Source organism: Lutra lutra, chromosome 9 (genome assembly GCF_902655055.1).
Source record: "Lutra lutra chromosome 9, mLutLut1.2, whole genome shotgun sequence".
Taxonomy (NCBI): Eukaryota; Metazoa; Chordata; class Mammalia; order Carnivora; family Mustelidae; genus Lutra; species Lutra lutra.
In genome coordinates this window covers 13,044,667-13,065,052 of record NC_062286.1, presented here as the reverse complement: position 1 = coordinate 13,065,052, position 20,386 = coordinate 13,044,667, and the positions used below count along the sequence as shown (strand labels likewise).

General features: G+C 35.0%; 1 protein-coding gene across 1 annotated transcript in view; it reads left to right on the top strand.

Annotated features, from left to right (window-relative positions):
- Positions 1-233: 233 nt before the first annotated feature.
- RAD51AP2 (RAD51 associated protein 2) overlaps positions 234-20,386 on the top strand; it is a 49,188-nt gene continuing 29,035 nt past the window's right edge. Inside the window, exons 1-2 of the mRNA XM_047746912.1 lie at positions 234-3,513; positions 3,876-3,956. Coding sequence (XP_047602868.1) covers positions 234-3,513; positions 3,876-3,956 — 3,361 coding nt within the window. The remainder of the gene's footprint in view (positions 3,514-3,875; positions 3,957-20,386) is intronic.

Genomic DNA, 20,386 nt, shown 5'->3' with positions numbered 1-20,386 from the left:
GGAGAGACTAGGAGCTCCCCGGCTCGAGGCAGAGTGGGGGCGGGGCCTATTTCTGGGGCGTGTCAGAGGCGGGGCAAGGGCGGGACACTTTCCTGAGTCTGGGGTCAAAAGCAGCCTCAAAGGGGCGTGTCAGGGGCGTGACCAGGGCGTCGAGGGCTGGGGGGAGGCGGAGTCGCCTGGAGCCTACTAAAAGACCAGCCCGCAGGAACCTCAGAACATCTGCGTTCGCAGTCATGTCGCTCACGCTCTCCAGCGCGCGGGGTGCGGAGTTCGGGGGTGCGGAGTTCAGGGATCCTCTCTGCTTTTTACCGCCCGCCGAGGACCCTGATTCCCAACCTCCCAGTAGTAAGCGGCCACGTCTAACGGAACCTGGCAGTGCCTCTGAGGCGCAGTGGAGGCTCCCTTTGGTGCCTCGCTTGTCTGAGGTGGAAAAAGTCTGGCAGTTGTCGCCCAGACCCGTCAGGGCGCCCTTTGTTTCAACTAACGTGATATTTGATCACTCCACAGACTCGTCTGCGGAGAAACCTGTCAGTGGGGAGCAGATATCTAATCCGCGATGCCAAAATGGCAAATCTGAGATGAATGGTTGTTTGCAGTCTCTCCCCTCACAAAGTTTTGATTCTGGTTTGAGGGCTTCTGGAAGGTCTCCTGAAGCAGGACTGTGTGACAAAGAGGTTTTCAGTGCGCACTGCGGCGATGGCGCTGAAGCCGAGGCCTGTTCGCTTCTGCCCAACGCCGCTATACACGATTTGCCTGAAGTTAAAGACGCGGACGGAAAACAGTATTTAGTCCACGGGAGAGACAATACTCAGGAAGACAATTGTTGTGTAAAACAGACAGAAAACCTATTTGGGGATGTTACCTTTCGCAAGGAAACCAAATCAACATTTCATGATATTAAGAACAGATGTAAAGTTGACAGTGTTACGCCATCAAATAAAAAAGAAAATAACATTTCAGCATCAACACTAAATAACTCAAAATCTCAAAACCAGCCCAGCATAGAAATTGCCAAACCCAGCTATTTTAGAGATAGTAGCACAATAAGTATCCCTGAGTTTCCAACTGATTTAAATAGCAAAATGTCCTCTGTCTATTTAAAGGAAATAGCAAAGAAAAAGAATGACAAAAACGAGGCATATGTTAGGGATTTCACAAACATTTACTGGTCCAAAAATAGACCTGATGTTAAGAAGCAAAAGTTACAGGATGATAAAAACATTGTGGAAGCCGATGCAGAAAATATTTTTTCTGCATGCTATGAAAGTAACCACCAGTCACTCAGCAACCAAAATATTTGTGTGAGAAAAAAAGACTTGATCAGTTTAAACTACTATAACCACAGTAGTATCATATCTGATGTAACAGACTCTGAAAAGGATTTCACTATAATACTAAGGAATGCAAACTTGGGAGAAGTAGAAACATGCCTGGACATTGACATTTTTACCAGATCAGAAAAATCTCAAAGCCAGGACTGTAACATTAGACATGTTTTGGGAAAAAAGAGGGCAAGTTGTTGGATTATGGATAATTACAAGACTCAAAGTGAAAATATTAAGACAACTGGAGAAAAAACGAATTTTCTACAATTAATAGAAATAGATAATTTAAGCAAAGAAGATTATCACTATCCAAAAGCCATGAGTACACATGAAAAACAATCAAAACCGCTCATGATAGGGACACTTGGTAGCCAAAAGGCTTTAATAATTTTTTTTCGATTAAATGGTAAGGGAGAAAACAGTCATATGCTAGAGTTAAAATATACTACACAAAAAGACTTTCATTTAAACAATATTTTTAGAAGTTTCATTATGGCAATTTTTTATTTTCATGAAAATATTTCAGGAAATCAAAAAGATGATAGTATTTTAATCTGGTGTGAAATTTTCAAGGATAAAAAGGAAACTGATCTTCAAAGTCTAATAATTAAGAATATGAATGTCATTAGAAAGAATATGTTATGCATATATTTACAAACTAGTGTTTCAGAACCTTTAAATAACATATTGAAAAACAACGGAACTTCTTTGCTCAGTAACTGTGAATCTTTAATGAGAATTGAAAATGATTCTAAATTAGTGGAGCGATGCATTGTCAAATGGTTAGTGCATTTGCATTTTTCAAAAAACATAGAGGAAAATCATACTGTGAAGCTAGCAAGGATTTCAACTTTTTCAAGACTATTAGAAGATATGAAACCTATGTTAGAAAAAAAGTTATTTAAAACTGATCAAGTTTTTGAGGAGTCTAAGAAAAAAACCATCAATTCCTTTTGTCTGACAACTAAAAACAAACATATTCCAATTTTTGAAACATATGAAAAAATTCCTCTTTTAATGGATTTTGATGACGAGGAGGAAATTTCTTTGACAAAAGAAATTTACCAGAATAAAAGTTTTCCTGAACAATTCATAAATGAGGAAAATTGGGTTCACTGTAGTCCTAATACTGTTACAACACATGTTAAGTCTGGCTCTCCATTTATACAGGAAAGCCATAGACACATTAATGAAAAATTTTATGAAATAAATATATACAACCCAGATTTAGACACTGAAAGAAAACAGGAGTCTACTAAGATCAGTAGCTTTAATTTTAAGCGCATATTTGAAGATTTCTTCAACATTAGGCAACAGGCCATACCAACAAACCCCAACTTAAAACATAGTGAACAAACCAATCCTTGGACTCTAATTGAAGTGCTAAATGTTATGAGCTTGCTAAGTGAAATCAAAGGAAAAAAACATGACTCAATTTTGAAGGCGGAAGTAGAAGTCATGGCACAAAGTTTACCCAACCGTTGTCAAGTTAACAAAGATATTGAGATAGAAAAGGAAGAGAAAAACAATTTCTATTCAGTGGATGGCATGTTTTCTATGCAACCAGTTTCCTTAATGAGTAAAAAAGTAAATCTGGAAGAAACTAAATATGTTAATCAAAATAATGTGGCTGACAGAAATGAATATGAGAGTGCTTTGCAAGACAGTAAGTTGGCTACTTCAAAGCATTTTCATCCAAAGAATGATTCTATAGAATGTGTTAATCATCAATTTGAAAGTGATTTGAGTCTAGGGAACAATGAATGTTTTCAGGACTTAACTGCTGAGTGTTTATCAACAGAAGCTCTGACAATAGTGAATGATTGTGAGATGAAGAGTAAATTTGATTTAGTACTTGAAGAACTTCATATGTTTCATGAAATTAGTAAGGAAAACAAAATTCTAAGTGCTGTGGAAACAAACAATGGGCAAGAAAATTACTTTAGAGAAAATAATGATATTGAAGAGGTAAAAATAGAGACAAAAAAAGATTTGAAAATGGTTACAGTCAACAAAGTATGTGAGTCTTCCTTTCTCTGTGATGCCATAACATGTCCTAACATGCCTAAAAGACACCAAAGTTCATTTAAATGGAAAACAATACCCGATCGCGGAGAACAGGAAGTTCCAAAGGAATATAGCTGTCCAAGAACCCTGGAAGAGGAATTTTACTCTACTTCCAAGGAAGGTATGAAATTAGTATTAAAACGTTTTTTCTCATGATTGAAAAAAATTGTTGCCTTTTTTCTGTGTAGGCCAAATATATAATTTTTTGAAAAAAGGAGAGCGAGGTAAAGAGTAAGACAATATTTACAGATGCACATTATTTTCCTATGAAAGGCTGGCTGGTCAAACACTAAATAATACCCTGAAGTTGAAGGACACAAGTGATGAATTTTTTAAAAGGAGCCTTGGTGAGACCTGCTTCTGCTTCATTTATTTAATATTAGAAGCCAATAGGAGGAAACATTTTTGAGAAATTAATTTATTTATAGTATTAACATTTTGTGTAAAAGTATTTTGCTGTAACATATTGATTTTTATTTCCAGACTGTGAAAAACCTTCACCTAAAAGGCCTGCTTTTTTCTCTGATGAACTTGAGGGAAAATTTCATTATTTACTGAAGGGAGGTAAGATTTTTGGTTATTTTCTAGAATACCTTCAGAGATGATTTTTGCATTTTGTATTTTTTAGCATGAGGAGAATATCCTCAGGTTGTGAGAAGATAAATACAAAGATTTATCACTTTTGTAACCATTAAATTTTACTGATGCACATTTCAATAGTTACAAATCAGTTAAAAATTAAAATGCCACTTAGAATATTACTGGGAAATGTGCTCTACAAAACCATATTTCAATATTTGTAGTGATGCATTGCAGTAACTAGGTGATGAAGTGTGTGGGGTTTTTTTTGTTTGTTTGGGTTTTTTTTTTTTGGCTAATATACACATCTAATGTATGTAACAAATTGGCAAAACCAAAAAAGGCATTTATCTAAGTTGGATTTTCATTGATGAGATGTTATTCCCAATTACATATCTTTTGTCTATGTTCCTTATTATGGGGATTTATATATGGATATTTTATTTAGTAATTAAAAAGTTATTATTACTTAAATATGTTAACATGGTCTAGGACTATGACATTTAAAATTTGATTAGTACTAAAGAATAAAACTAAAGAGAAGTTAAACAACTAACTTTATCCATTGCCTAAAAGGTTCTCCACACCTGAATAAAACACGCTAAGTTTAATATCCAATTTTTAAAATTTTTAATTTATTTTTAAAATTTATTTTTAGTGTACCATAAGTCATTGTTTATGTACCACACCCAGTGTTCCATGCCATACGTGCCCTCCATAATACCCGCCACCAGCCTCACCCAACCTAATATCCACTTTAACTTGTGATACCAATGGGAGTGAGGTAGGGGTAGGGTTGACATCAGGAAACTGTTTTCTAAATGACTTTTTCATATGGTCAGAAATTGCTGGTATTACACCACAAGACTAGATCTAGAAAGAGTAATGATATAGGTAAATATATTAACCAAAACATCTTTAGTCATGCATTATTTCTCAAAATATTTTTCCTGACCTTTCATCATCTGTAGGATGTATCCTTGATAACTTTATTCAGTCACTTGAAAACTGTACCTGTTTCTCTCTTCTTAGTTTACAATGAGATAATCTTAAAAATTAATCCCATTCCTTGGAAGGTCAAAAGCCCCTAGGTAGTCTCTTCTCCTTTGAATAAAGGGAATAATTGAGAGAATGATACTCTGAGATTCAAAGCAAAGTGGTAGAATTAGCCTGGGAAGGAAATAAGTTGTTTCTTCAAGGACAAACAGGAAGAGATTGGGTTTAGGAAAGTATTTTGAGATAGAAAGGAAGAAGAGTTGGTAGCTCATACTCATGTTGTCATCATGGTCATAATTGTAATAATGGAATGGATATATGAGGAAAATTGAAGTATGTACACAAATTGGAAAAGAAATGTTACATTTGTTGGGAATATCTGAACCCATAATACTCTAGTGTGCTTTTACAAGAAAAAGAGCCTTGTCATGAAACATGAAAAATCATATGGACAGTCAGAGTTATTTAGTACTATGTTAAGAAGCTCCTCTTGGATTTATATTCAAAGTGCATAAAAATGGAGTGATTTTCCTGAGACTTGTTAAAATCCATAGCGTAAGGAAAAAGTTGGGAAATGGTGCAAAGCAGAGCTAGCAAACAAGGACTAATTCTGCCTAGGTAGAGTGGGTGACTGCTTATGCAGTGTGATCTTAAAGGCATTGGGAAATGGTTGGCTCCACAGTGATGCTGAAGTGTTTTTTATATTTATCCAGTTGTCATCACGATGCCTCCAGTTAAATCTACCCCTAATATTTCCAGCGCATCCTGACTCACTCTGTTTCTCTCTCCTTTCTCTGTGGTGTAGAAAATGAAAGTAGTTTGAAATTATTTTGAACATGTGAAATATGACAGCCAGTCAGCGCACATGGTGCTTTATATATCATTTAGCACCCAAACTTCCCTAACTTGAAGGTATACCCAAATCACCTGGGTGTCCTCTTCAATGATTCTGATTCTTTTGTGCAGTAGGCCCTAAGATTCTGTATTCCCAACAAGCTCCTAGCATATGTAGATGCTGCTAGCCTGTGGACTGTATTTTGACTTGCAACAATTTAGAAAATATTCGAGTTAATATTATCTCTAAAAGATTACTAATACACTTTATGGCTTTTTAAAAACACTGCTTTTTTAACTTATTTAAGTTCAGTTAGTTTACACTGAATTTTAAAATGAATAATTTAATGCTTGAACGTTTAGAATTGTTAAATAGTACAAAGCAATAAATTAATCCGGTGCACAGTAATAATAAAAGGGATCACAACTTACTTATGATATGAAAGGAGGAAATCCAAGGAGACAAAGAAGCATATCCTCATAGCCACAACTTGATGACTTTGCAAAGGGCCTGCTGTTGATACAAAGTGGTTTGGTGATTTCCTACCCATTGCAAAATTACCAGAAGTATCTTTTATATTAGACTATGAAAGAGGAAAGCTATTCTTTGAAAAAGTAATCAAGTAGACTAATTCTGGCTTTGTTCTAAAATCATAATCTCATAATGAAGAAGTTCACTTAGCATAAATTTCTGAGATTATCTAATTTATAAATAAATCCAGTGTATCAGAAATGATCCAACAATTTTATTTTATTTGGACAATCCCTTTTTCTGTAAAAACTGAAAAAAACTAGTAATATGCTTTTTCTCTTATTTTTATAATTAACTTTATACATTTAATGTTGAACAAAGTATCATAAACTGATTTGTAACTATTTTTGTGGTAAGTTTTTTTCTCCCTGTTTATATATAGTTAAACTTTGTATTTTATTTCATTAATGTTTACATAGATAAACACACAGTTTCTACTTGGTTCAGCTTAGTAGAAATCATGCCGTTTATCTTTTGTTAAAAGTATTATTAGGTTGATTACACCATTTTTAGTAAAATATGCTATTAAGATCATACTACTTGATTGAAGCTGGCTTAAAATTTGATATATTTTTAGCTTTACATATGTACCTCACTGTTTATTTTTTTAAAAAAGCATTTGGAAAATTAAAGATATTTTTGTGTTTCATTATCAAGAATAGTTGATCCTACCTGTCTGGTCAACCGTTCGTTGTCCATGAAATGCTTTGAACTTTGAATATGACCGTATGATGTTATATAAAAATTTCAAAATCAGAGCCCTCCATTTATACATAATAGTGAAATGCATTTGTGCAGTATTGCTGATAATAATCTCCATTAGGAGCCAAATGAAATCATTAATAGTATAACCTACAGTTAAGCTTCTAGTAGAAAAATGACTTGGTTTCTAAAGCCACAACATCAAGTTAACTGTATAGTTTTGTTGTTGTTAAGTCAAACTGCCAGACTGGAATGTTGATTTTATTTAGTTGCTATCATATGTGGGCAAGTTACTTAACTTCTGTTGTGCTGACGTTTTCACATTTTAAAAATGGAGATAGGATAAGCAAACTGATGCATTTAAAGCACTTAGCTCAGTGACTCAGAAAATATTGCTAGATGTTGATGAGAAGTAGAATTTTTTAAGCTTAGAAACTACAAGTAATTTTTATTCCCTCATGCACTTTTATTGTCTTATATTTTAGGTAGTAATTTTTCACATGGAATTTCAAGAGTACTACCTCTTAAGACCTGCAGTCGACCAATAAGAATTGGTTTGTCAAGAAAAGCTAAGCTTAAACAACTTCATCCTTATCTGAAGTAAATGTTATGAGAACTTAAAAGAAGGCACTGGACTTTAATATTTCAAAACATTTCACATTTATAAATCTTTTGTCTCTTACTTCGGTTAAATGCTTTCTCCTGGTTGAGAGTTTTGAGCTTTATTTATTATGAAGTATGCAGAGGGTTTAAGTGTGTGTGTGTGTTTTTTTTGTGTGTGTGAATTATATAATTGCCTTCAAATGTTTTAAAAATTTTCATTATTGTTTTCATATTATTACAATATGTACATTAAAAGCTTTTCATGATCTCATAAAATATGCCAACTTATATTTCATGATATGTATGTGTATAAAGCTTTTATGGAGAAGAGTGATATAGACTTTATAGGTTTCTCAAAAGGATCTGTAATTCATAAAAAAGGTAAAAAAAAAAAAAACACTGTTTCAATCCACTTTCCTTAATTTATCAAGTGAAAAATAGAGGTACAAAGAGGATGGGTAAGTTTTTAAGAACACAGAATCAGTGTCTGGATTGGGATAGAGGCACTCTCTGAAGAATTCTTTCCTACTTTTCTTTGCATTCATTTTATAATTTTTATTTCATTCCCCAGAGTCTATCTTTGGCCCCAGAGCAGAATTATGATCATGTAGTTAATACCTAATAATTTATTCATTCATAAAACAGAAACATTTTAATACTACCATTGTGTTAAATTCAGAGATAGAATACCGAAGAAGATATGTAAAGAGCTTGCTTTATGGAACTAATTTTCTCTGCTTGAGATTGGTAATTTTTAATGGAAGTATCTAGATGGGGTGCCAGGATGACTCAGAGTGAGTGACTCTTGGGGCTTGTCTCAGGTCACCATCGCAGAGTCATGGGGTTGAGCCCCGAGTTGGGCTCTGTGCTCAGCCCAGAGTCTGCTTGAGAGTCTCTCCCTATGCTCCTCCCACTGCTCATGTTCTCTGTCTCTCTTAAATAAACAAACAAAATCAGTTGTTTTTTTTTTTTTTAAAGGGACATATTGGGACTTCTTCCCTGAACTTGACTCATAACTGTTTATTCAGCCTCTCTACTGTGATGTCTAATGAGTTTCTCAAACTTAAGATGCCCCAAACTGAGCTTCTGCTATTTCCCCCTAACTCTTCCTCCAGGGCTTTTCATTTCAGTGAATGGTCACTCCATTCATTCAGTTATTGGCTTAGAAATCTTGGAGTAATCCTTGCCACTTCTTTTTTTCTCATAGCCTGTTGTTGGCCCATGAACCAACTCTATTGGCATTAGCTTCTCTTGCCAGGATGATTACAGTAGAGTCCTAATAGTTCTCCCTGCTTTAGTACCTGCTGCCCTTCAGACTATTCTGAACACATTAGCCAGAATGATTCTTTAAAATATGTCATAACATATCACAGCTCTGTTCAAATCCTTCTACGGGCTTTCTATCTTACTCAGAGAAAAAAAAAAATCTTACTTTTATATGTAATCATCTGACAGTGATCTCTCTTACTTCCCTAAAGCTCTCTCTGCTATTTTCCCTTTGTTCATTCTACTGAAACCACACTGACTTTGCTGCTTCTTGGATACATTAGGAATATTCCTGCCTCAGGGACTTTTTACTTGCTTTTTCTGAAATGTTCGTACGTTATCTGTATAGCTTGTTCTGTACTCCCTTTCTTGAACGTCACTTAAATGTCACCTTGTTAGTGTGCTTTTTCTTCCTGCTAACATTCATATGCCCCTTCCCTGCTTGTATCTTTTCCTCCTTAATACTTCGCTATCAACATTCTCTGTCTTTTCGTATTTATTTTATTTATTGTCTGCCTTTCCCACTGGATTTTAAACTCTTTTTTTTTTAAAAAAGATTTTATTTATTTATTTGACAGAGAGAGATCACAAGTAGGCAGAGAGGCAGGCAGAGAGAGAGGAAGGGAAGCAGGCTTCCTGCTGAGCAGCAAGCCCGACGCGGGACTCGATCCCAGGACCCCGGGATCATGACCTGAGCCGAAGGCAGCGGCTTAACCCACTGAGCCACCCAGGCGCCCCGGATTTTAAACTCTTTGAGGGCAAACGCATTTCCTATTTTATTACCGTATCCCCAGTGCCTAGGTGCTTGACATAATAAATGTTAGTTGAAAACAAGAGTAAACAATGCCAACAAGAGTAAGTATGTCTTAAATGCATTGCTCTGATTAAACTTTTCTTCTTGAGGCATATAACTGTTTGTCCTCCTAGAATACCAAAGGTCTCTTTGGTATTCTTTGTTGCAATGTCTGCTGGATCCAAATATGTGAATACAAACCTTGGATCTAGAACAGTAACTATGTATCTTTCTTCAGAAATTAGACATTAACTTGTCAGAATTTTAAATGTTTTTTTCTTTAAATTTTAATGAAGAGAAAAATCAGTTAAAACTAAAACATGGATGTATAATCTTGAAAACTAAATTATAAAAATACTACTCAAAATTCAATTTTATCTCTGATCCCATTTAAGATCTTTATAAATATTCAGTATAATAAATCAAAATTTCCTATTTACTTATTTCTTTTGTGTTAGTAGAAAAAAATATTATTTTTATTTATTTTTGCCCTTTTACTTTTATATTTGCCATTTAAACAATCTTTTAAGCTTTATTTTATTTTTTTAAAGATTTTATTTATTTATTTGTCAGGGACAGAGGGAGAGAGAGCGAGCGAGCACAGGCAGACAGAGAGGCAGGCAGAGGCAGAGGGAGAAGCAGGTTCCCTGCCGAGCAAGGAGCCTGATGTGGGACTCGATCCCAGGACACTGGGATCATGACCTGAGCTGAAGGCAGCCGCTTAACCAACTGAGCCACCCAGGCGTCCCTTAAGCTTTATTTTTTAAAACATTATTTATTTTTGAAAAGTTAATATCTAGACATGGTACTAAATGCAAAGAATGAAAAAAAAAAAAAGAAACAATGAATACAAGTACTCCCACGCCTTTTTGACACTTAGCTATCCAGTCTTCCTCAATAGAGGAAATAATGGTTAACAATTCCTTTCCCCTATATATTTCCATGAAAGAATAATATGTTATTATTAATAAGCATATAAAGTATTTTTAGTTGTTTTTTGTTTTATACCCATATTTTTTACAGCATACTTAATAAATTCAGTAATTTATAAATTTCAGCATGTTAAAAATGTAAGATTTAGGGGCACCTGGGGGCTCAGTTGGTTAGGCCTCTGCCTTTAGCTCATGCCATGGTCTCAGGGTCCTGGGATGGAACCCCATATTGGGCTCCCTGCTCAGTGGGGAGTCTGCTTTTCTCCTCCCCCTTTTCCTCTCACTCCTGCTTGTGTTTTGTTTTGTTTTGTTTCCTCTCTGTCTCAAATAAATAAAACTTTTTTAAAAAATTAAGATTAAAAGGAGAAAAACATTTTAATGCTAAAGAAACTGAAACTTGAAAAAAAGTCAAATGCATTTAATGAATTTGACATTTTGACCAAATTTATGGTAATTTTAAAGCATTTTTAGAAATTCTGACTTTTAACTTTAAAAAGTTCTTAATACTACTCTAACATAACACTTAGGTTTATATTTCAGTAAATATAGTTTTATAAGATGCTTAATCATATAATCCATAATCTTTGTGATTGGGACACCTGGGTGGCTCAGTAGTTAAACATCTGCCTTTGGCTCAGGTCATGATCCCAGGGTCCTGGGATCAAGCCCCATATTGGGCTCCCTGCTTCTCCCTATCCCACTCCCCCTACTTTTGTTCTCTCACTCTGTCTCTCTCTGTCAAATAAATAAACAAATAAAATCTTAAAGTAAAATAAAATAGTTTAAAAAAATCTTTGTGATTGATTCTGCTGCCTATTTGTCATTCCAATTTCTCCTTTATTTCACTGCTTTACATCCAGTAGCTTAATTTCTACTCATTTCTTTTGTGTGCTTCTAATTGTATGTTTATACACAAGTCCCTTTCTTCTCTCTTCAGAGTCTTTATCTTTCTTTACTCTATCCCCTGCTTTCTTGACCAGAAAGAACACTCTTTTCTCTTCTTTTTTAAAGATTTTATCTATTTGAGAGAGAGAGCAAGAGAGCATTAACAGGGGGACAGGCAGAGGGACAAGCCTCCCTGCTGAGTGGGGAACCTGATGTGGGGCTCAATCGCAGGACCCCAAGATAATGACATGAAGTGAAGTCAGATGCTTAACCGACTGAGCCCCACCCAGGCCCCCCAAGAAAGGACACTCTTAAGAGTCACTGAGGATTTTGACAATTTTTCAGTTTGCATTTTTTTTTTAATTTGACAGACAGAGATCACAAGTAGGCAGAGAAGCAGGCAGAGAGAGAGAGGAGGAAGTAGGCTCCCTGCTGAGCAGAGAGCCGAACGCGGGGCTCTATCCCAGGAGGGGCTCTATCCCAGGACCCTGGGATCATGACCTGAGCTGAAGGCAGAGGTTTTAACCCACTGAGCCACCCAGGTGCCCCTCAGTTTGCATTTTTTTAATTTTTTTTTTTTTTTGATTGTTAGCAGCCTTCCATCCTTGAAACCTTCACTTTGGGATGATACACCACTCCTTATTTCTCTGACCATACTAGTTCTTTTATTTTCTGATTCCGAGATAGAAGCAAACTGCACAGTTTAGTCTATGGCCTTTTGCTCCTTTCTTCTGCTTTATATTCCTTAGAAACCTCTTCAATTTTCATAGCATCATCTAGCATATCAAATCTATGGTTTCGGTACCAAATAATATCTTTCTTAAATTCAAATTTCAATTGTATAACTATAATTTAAAAAAACATTAATATTCACTGAGTGCATAGTATACGTCAGGAAATAGTCTTTTTTTTTTTTAAGATTTATTTATTTATTTATTTATTTGAGAGAGAGAGAGAGATGTCACATGCAGGGCGGTAAGAGTAGAGGGAGAAATCTCAAGCAGACTCCTCTCTTGAGTGTGGAGCACTCCACTCTGCTCCATGACTCTGAGATCATGACCTGGGCCAAAACTAAGAGTCTGTCCTTAACCAACTACACTAGTCAGGTGCCTCAAGTCAGGAGATAGTCTATGCTCTTTATCTATTTGAAATCATTCAATCCTTAAATAACCTCATAGTAAAATACTATTTCATCATTCTTTTACACTGTGAGTTTAAATAACTTGTCTACGGTCATAAAATATTAACTGACAGAATTAGAATTCAAACCCAGGCAGTCTGCCTCAAGACCAAAGGTCTTACCTGTTACAGTATATTGCTCTTATTTCCATATTGCTATGGGTCAATAACTTTAACTCAGTATATCTAAAGTCTTATGAGTCTTCATTCATTCACTCTCCTACCTGACATTTATTCCCTGTTATCAAATCCTTTTTTTTTTTTTTTTTTTTTGAGAGAGAGAAAGAGAGTGCATGTGAATGCACATTTGAGCAGAGTGTGGGCAGGGCGGGGTGGGGGAGAAAGAAAAAGGATAGAGGGAGAGGGACAGGGGGAGAGAGAATCTTAAGCAGACTCCCTGTTGGTGCAGAGCCGAACAGGTACCTAGATTTCATGACCCTGAGATCATGACCTGAGCTGAAATCAAGAGTCAAGACACCTAACTGACTGAGCCACTCAACCCCACTTTCCTATTATCAAACCTGTTGCTTCCTTCTCCTTAGGAGTTTTCTGACTTATTCATACTTTTGCATTCATTTGAGCCTCCATAATGTGATCTTTTCAGATGATCACCCCACAATTTCCCTATAACTTAACTATTCTATTAATGCTTCACGTTCTACCAACCAATATTTTCTATTCTGTTCATAATCTTTCCTCTTCTAAGATGCTCTCCTTTTATACCTATTTAAGTCTTACCTATCCTTAAATTACAGCCTCTATAATGTTTCCACCAACAACTGGAACATCTTATCTCTTATGAATAACAATAGGGCATTCTTTTAAAATTCACTTAAAAAATTTTATTATACCTGTCCATATTATTTATCCCTTTACTTTTCTAAGCTTCTGCATAAGCATCATCTTAGAAACTTCTTTATAGTCAGTCTCTAAAGCATTTGATCAGTGTTTTGTATTAAATGTGGTTTATTGCTTATATGTCAAATATTAATACAGCATTTTTTCCTGATTTCTTATGTTTGGTTTTATGTTTTTATTGGTTAATCTACTAAGTTTATAGCTTTTTTTCTTTGTTTGCTTGCAGAAGAAAATATAATAAATCCAGTGGGGCTTTTTGACACATTTTCATCTTTGGCTCTTTCTTATTTATCCTTCCCCTCAATATTGAGACCAGCTTCAAAGTAGAACCCAACTCTTCCTCACAATGCTTTTATAAATACCTTTTAATATGACTAACACTTACTTAAATTGATTTACACACTCATTTTTTCTTGATAATACTGATTTTCAATAAAACTTTATAAAATTGTTTATGTGTGCTTTCAGCTATATGCAAAAATGAATGTTGTACAAATTTACTTTTTCCTTGTCTTTGAAAGTTTGCTTCACAAAATAGTACCTCACAAATCTACTGCTATTCTAAATACTATACTTGGAATGATTATCCTCATCATTATTATCATCATAATTGTTAGCCATCAAGGGTCTTTATGAGTAGGATAACCTGGGACATATGGACTTAGTGTCAATAATCAAAATCTGGAGGTTGCTTATTTGCAGTGAAGCAAACAAATAATTCTTTTATAGCCTGCTGGATGGGTCAGAATCTTAGAGCTGGTGCTTCATTTTCTAATTACTTTAGTAGCATGTTGTTGAAATATTTTATGTATGTTCACAAAATTTCTCTGCACATCTCAAGTCTCCTTTTTGGATATGACAAAATACAAACTTATTGACAGAAAGTTTTTTTTTTTTTTTTAAAGATTTTATTTATTTATTTGACAGAGAGATCACAAGTAGACGGAGAGGCAGGCAGAGAGAGAGAGAGAGAGGGAAGCAGGCTTCTTGCTGAGCAGAGAGCCCGATGTGGGACTCGATCCCAGGACCCTGAGATCATGACCTGAGCCGAAGGCAGCGGCTTAACCCACTGAGCCACCCAGGCACCCATTGACAGAAAGTTTTAATTTGCATGTGGCAGAGTAATATATAAACTCAATGTGTAATTTTGAGGTACATACTGAAGAAATTTCTTAAGAGTATATGTATTTTGATTAGAATGCTGCGGAGTTGGAGTTGGATCTAGGAAAATTTTCACAGGTGCTCTTTGCAAAGAGAGAGCAGTTTGAAAGTGGTTACAAAGAAATAAGATGTAACAGCACAAACGACTCAATAGCACCAATGATTCATCAATGCTGAAAATTCATTTATCTAAAGAGATATTAATGCTCTCATGCTAGATTAAAACTCCTGTTAAGAAATGAGAAAGCAGGGGTGCCTGGGTGACTCAGTGGGTTAAAGCCTCTGCCTTTGGCTCGGGTCATGGTCCTGGGGTCCTGGAATGGAGCCCCACATTGGGCTCTCTGCTCAGCAGGGAGTCTGCTTCCCTCCCCTGCCCCCACTGCCTGCCTCTCTGCCTACTTGTAATCTCCGTCAAATAAACAAATAAAATCTTAAAAAAAAAAAGAAATGAGAAAGCATAGTTTTATAAATCATTAAGATTTTTATAATACTAACTTGAAGAACTTAATTCTTAGAGAAGTTTTACATTTACAGAAAAATGGAATAGAATGTACAGAGTTCCCCTATACTGCTCCCTCCATCTCCTCAATTTCCTCTATTATTAACATTTTGCATTGGTGTTGTACATATGTTACAATTGTTGAACTAATATTGATACATTATCATTTTTATTTATTTTTAGATGAATTTTTTATTTATTTGAGAGAGAGAGAGAGAGAGAGCATGAGCAGTGAAAGGGGCAAAGGGAGAAGCAGACTCCCCACTGAGCAGTGAGCCCAACATGGGACTTAATCCCAGGACCCTGAGATCAGGACCTGATCTGAAGATGGACACTTAACCAACTGAGCCACCTAGGCAACCCTTGATACATTATTATTTCCTAAAGTTCAGTTTACGTGAAAGTTCACTCTTTGTGTTGTACAGTTTTGAGTTTTGTCAGATGCATGATGCCACATATCCACCTTTACAGTATCATACGGAATCGTTTCACTGCCCTAAAAATTCTCTCTGCTCCACCTGTTCGTCTCTCTTTACCCTTCTTCCCCAAATTCAGGGAACCACTCATATTTTTACTATATTTAGTTTTGCCTTTTCCAAAATACCATATAGCTGGAATTATTTATTATGTAGACTGGTTTCTTTCACATGGCGATATGCATTTAAGATTCCTATGATCTTAACTTTTCTAGCAAAAGGTATTTTTCTAGTAAAAGACTTAAAGTCCCAAATGTTTTAGGCCTTCCCTTCTACCATTCAATTTTCTTTCAGGGAAAAAGGCAGAAATTATAAATCAGGTAAAATTGTGGCTCCGTCCACCTATCAACTTCTGAAAGTTTTTCTCATAGATTTTCCTTATGGGGAGTCTTCAAAGGAGCTACACTGTCAACATTAACAAAAGCTTCTCTTTGAACAGAGGCATTTCAAAGCATTTTAGACCATGATAAAATGGTTCCAAAGAAGGTTTTATCTTTTATTTTGTTAGCAAGAGCTGTACTTAGGAGCCAAAATGCACCAGAGACTAAATGGTCAACATTAAGATGGTGTTGTAAAAGTCTATGCTAGGCTTGGAAAATTTCTAGAAGTGGAAATCAAAAGCACTAGCCAATATAAGGGAATATTTTAATGTGTTACTCTTGTGATGTCTTGTATAATGAAGGCCCTGTGATGTGCTGCATGGACATCAGAATACTATTAGTAGTTCCCATTCTGAGACTACTTGAATGTTAATAATCATCAAGTATGTATTTAGACTCAGTAATTTTCTAGCACTTTGTCAAGTGCTATATGGAATATGCATATATAAATCATGGTTCCTGATTTAGAGAGTATACAAATTTAGTTGGCAAAATCTAAGAGGCAAAACCCACTAAAGAACTAAAAGAATAGTTAGGAGACTTGAGATTTTGTTCTGACTCTCAGCATGATCTTGAATATGTCATGTAGCCGCCTTTGGCTTTCAGATGTTTCCTCATTTGGCTTATTGTAATCACTAAAATAACTTCTGATATTCTGTTGTTTTGCAAATGAAACACACTGTGGGTTGTTCATTAGAAATAAAAGGAGAACTATAAAGAAGGAAAGACATTAAGTGTAAAAAACAAAGAATGTGAAATATTTTTAGATATTTTAGCATTTTTATTTGCTATTAAAGGATGATAAAAAAGAACAAAGATTAGAGTAGTTGTTATTGTTTTTAAAAGATTTTATTTATTTATTTGAGAGAGAGAGCACGAGTGGGAGGAGGGGCAAAGGAAGAGGGCGAAACAGACTCCCTGCTGAGCACAGCGCCCAAGGGTGGACTCTATCCCAGGACCCTGGGATCACAACCTGAGCCCAAGTCAGATGCTTAACTGACTGAGCCACCCACATGCCCCATTATCTTTCATAAATCTCAAATATGAAGAATATTATCTGTTTCCTAATGCATTCATTTATTCATTTATTTATGCCCTCAGTTTACACTTATTGAGAGCATATTGTGAGTCTGGAACTGAACAAATGATCTTATTTCTGTGAATTCTCTCGGTTATAAAGTTCAGAGCATGTTACTCATCATTCTTCCTATGGAGCAGGCATTTTTTTAAAAAAGAGAATCTACCCACAGAATGTCTTGGGCCTAATTTATAAGGAACTCTCCCTTAAATTAATTCTTATTCTAGATCAATAATAAAGGATGGACCATAAAAATGGTTGCTTGGATTTTCTGAAGACTGTCATGAAGACAGTCCTATGGATGTGACATATTTTCCATAACTAGATTTGAAAAAGTTTCAATAATTCTAGGATTTATGATTATGAGGACTTGGAGAGTGGAGTAGGGGTTATTTCATTGCTTTTCATGGGACTAATGTTAGAGATACTATATATGAAACGTCTACCACAGCTCCCGTTACATAACAAGCATAGAATTACTAGTAACTATTATTAATATTTTATTTTATTTTTTTTAAAGATTTTATTTATTTATTTGACAGAGAGAATTCACAAGTAGGCAGAGAGGCAGGCAGAGAGAGAGGAAGGGAAGCAGGCTCCCTGCTGAGCAGAGACCCGATGCGGGACTCGATCCCAGGACCCTGAGATCATGACCTGAGCCGAAGGCAGCGGCTTAACCCACTGAGCCACCCAGGCGCCCTATTAATATTTTAGAAGAGGTTTCTCATCCCTTATAGCTGTAAGTAAAAAGATTACCGATAGGGTCTCATGCCTTAAGAGATCTCACCTATGAGGTATGGGCTGAGGAATACTTATCTTTATGCATTGAAGTCTACCATATGTTTTGAATATTTACTTTTCAAGTTACCTTCTTTATAAGGAACAAGTTAAACACTATACATGTTTGGGTCAATTTATTTTCACGTGTGTAATATACTCTGCCAGGTCCCATGGAAGTCCTTTTAATATAAACAAATTATTAAAAAGGAGGATATAGTGGTTTTTTATTGCAGTAAAATATACTCAATACAAACTTAAAACATTTTAATGATTTTTAGGTATACAGTTCAGTGGCATTAAGTACATTCACATTGTTGTATATAGTACTTTCAAACTTCACTGTATTTAAAAAATATATTTGCTCAGATTTCCTTTTTTATCATACGAACAACATCATAAATTCATAACAACAGAAGGAAGAAAACTCACTTTTGCAATTCTTTCTAGTTTTTAACTCAAACTGATTTTATGTTAGCTATGGTTAACACATTCTTATGTGTTTTTGAAAACTGCTTGGGTATTTGTTAGAACCTGGACGTGAAGTTCCTTTGCTTAACAGCTTTTTCTTACAAAGATAGTACAACAGGAGGAAAGTTTTAAATTGGGATAGAATTATAAAAGTAGCTGAGATTACACTTGAAATGCAATAAAATTACAAAATGTTTTGTAAGGCATAGAAAAATAACGCATATTAGTAAATTTGAAAGAAAGTATGAAATATTGTTAGATTAAGATAGATAAGACATTATCCAATTGAATAAACATTCTTTGAAGATTTGATATATAAAGCACTTGGTAAGTACTGTGGGAGTTACAAAATATGGAGTTTTAATCTAATTGAAGGGAAAACATATTGGCATATAATATAGAACAGAACAATCTGAGTGTTCTAAGGGTGCAGAAATTTGAAAGATTGATACTGGCTGGAGGAGGAGATTTATGTGAAACACACAGAACTTAAACCAAATCTTAAGTTTTTTTTAAGATTTTATGTATTTATTTGACAGAGAGAGTGAACACAAGAGAGACAGCAGAGGGAGAGAGAGAAAAACAGGCTCCCCGCTAAGCAGGGAGCCCACCTAGAGGCTCAATCCCAGGACTCTGAGATCATGACCTGAGCCGAAGGCAGAAGTTTAACTGACTGAGTCACCCAAGTGCCCCATGATTTTTAATAATTATAAATTAAGATAGGGGAGGGGAAGAGTGAAGATGAGTAATTTTGTTTAGCTGAGGATTTATGAACTTGCTAATTATATATTTTATTTTATTTTAATATTTTATAAAATTATGGAGGATTATAGATTAAAAAGAAAATATATTGAAGGACTTAATTCCCTTATAATAAAAAATTCTTATTTTATATTTTGAAGTCTTTTTTAATTTTGAGAATTTGATTTGTGTTCAATAAATGAGAAGATTTAAAGAGGCTTTCTGAGATAAGAAGCAGTATACTGAAATTCCAGAATTTAGAACAAATTAAATTTTAGTCTTTCACAGTATAGTCCCCTAAAGAATAAGGAATGCTTGCATTTTCAAGTGATTCATATGCCTTTGAAGAAATTCTCTAAAGCTTCTACCCTGAGAGTAATTTAAAGTTAAGGCAAGATACTCAAGTTTCCTTCTTTCTCTTTCTTCCTCCCTCCCCTCTTCCTTCTTTCCTCTTTTCCTTCCTCTCTTCCTTTTTTTTCCTTTTTATTTCTTCTCTTCTTTCTATCCTGATTCAGTTTCTCAAAGGTTTTATCTTTATTTTTATGTCATATTCTCCCTCTCCCGAATTATCTTTGTTTTCTAACATACCCATGGTTAGATCTGCTTCCCATATTTACTTTTACAATTCTCCTGAAGGAAACTATTTGTCAGTGTAGTCAAAGCTTTTAGGACTGAAAGGAACTTCATGATCAATATTTCCACAATAATATAAGACTTATTACCCTCAACTGTTACACACTTTACTGGACCATCTTCCTTGCTATACTATGAGATCATTGATGGTAAAGATTTAATTTTTGTCTCTAGTTACCTTCTTTATAAGTACATAATAATTGAGGAATGCAAGATGAATGTTTATTTCAGACATGTCTTTTTAGGATATCTTTTTCTATTTTGCTGTTCTTTTATAAAAACTTGGAAAATTTAACTTTATCTCTTAAACTACTAGTTTCTTTATCATGTTTGCAAAATTGTAGCTAGTTCATCATTATCATCTTTGTGTATATTTCTATAGTTTTTATGAAATTTACAGCGCTTTCTATAGTTTGCCCCATTAAATATTCTCACCAGTTCATTATCCAACCCCCTTTTCAGATAATGAAATTAATATCTAGATTAAGCAACCTTTTCAAGAAAGCAGATTATAAGACTTTAGATCCTAACATAGTACCTGGCACATGGAAATAATGGTTGAACTGGAATTAGGGCTAATGTTCTTTCCATTAAATTCACAAAGGAACCTACTCTCCTA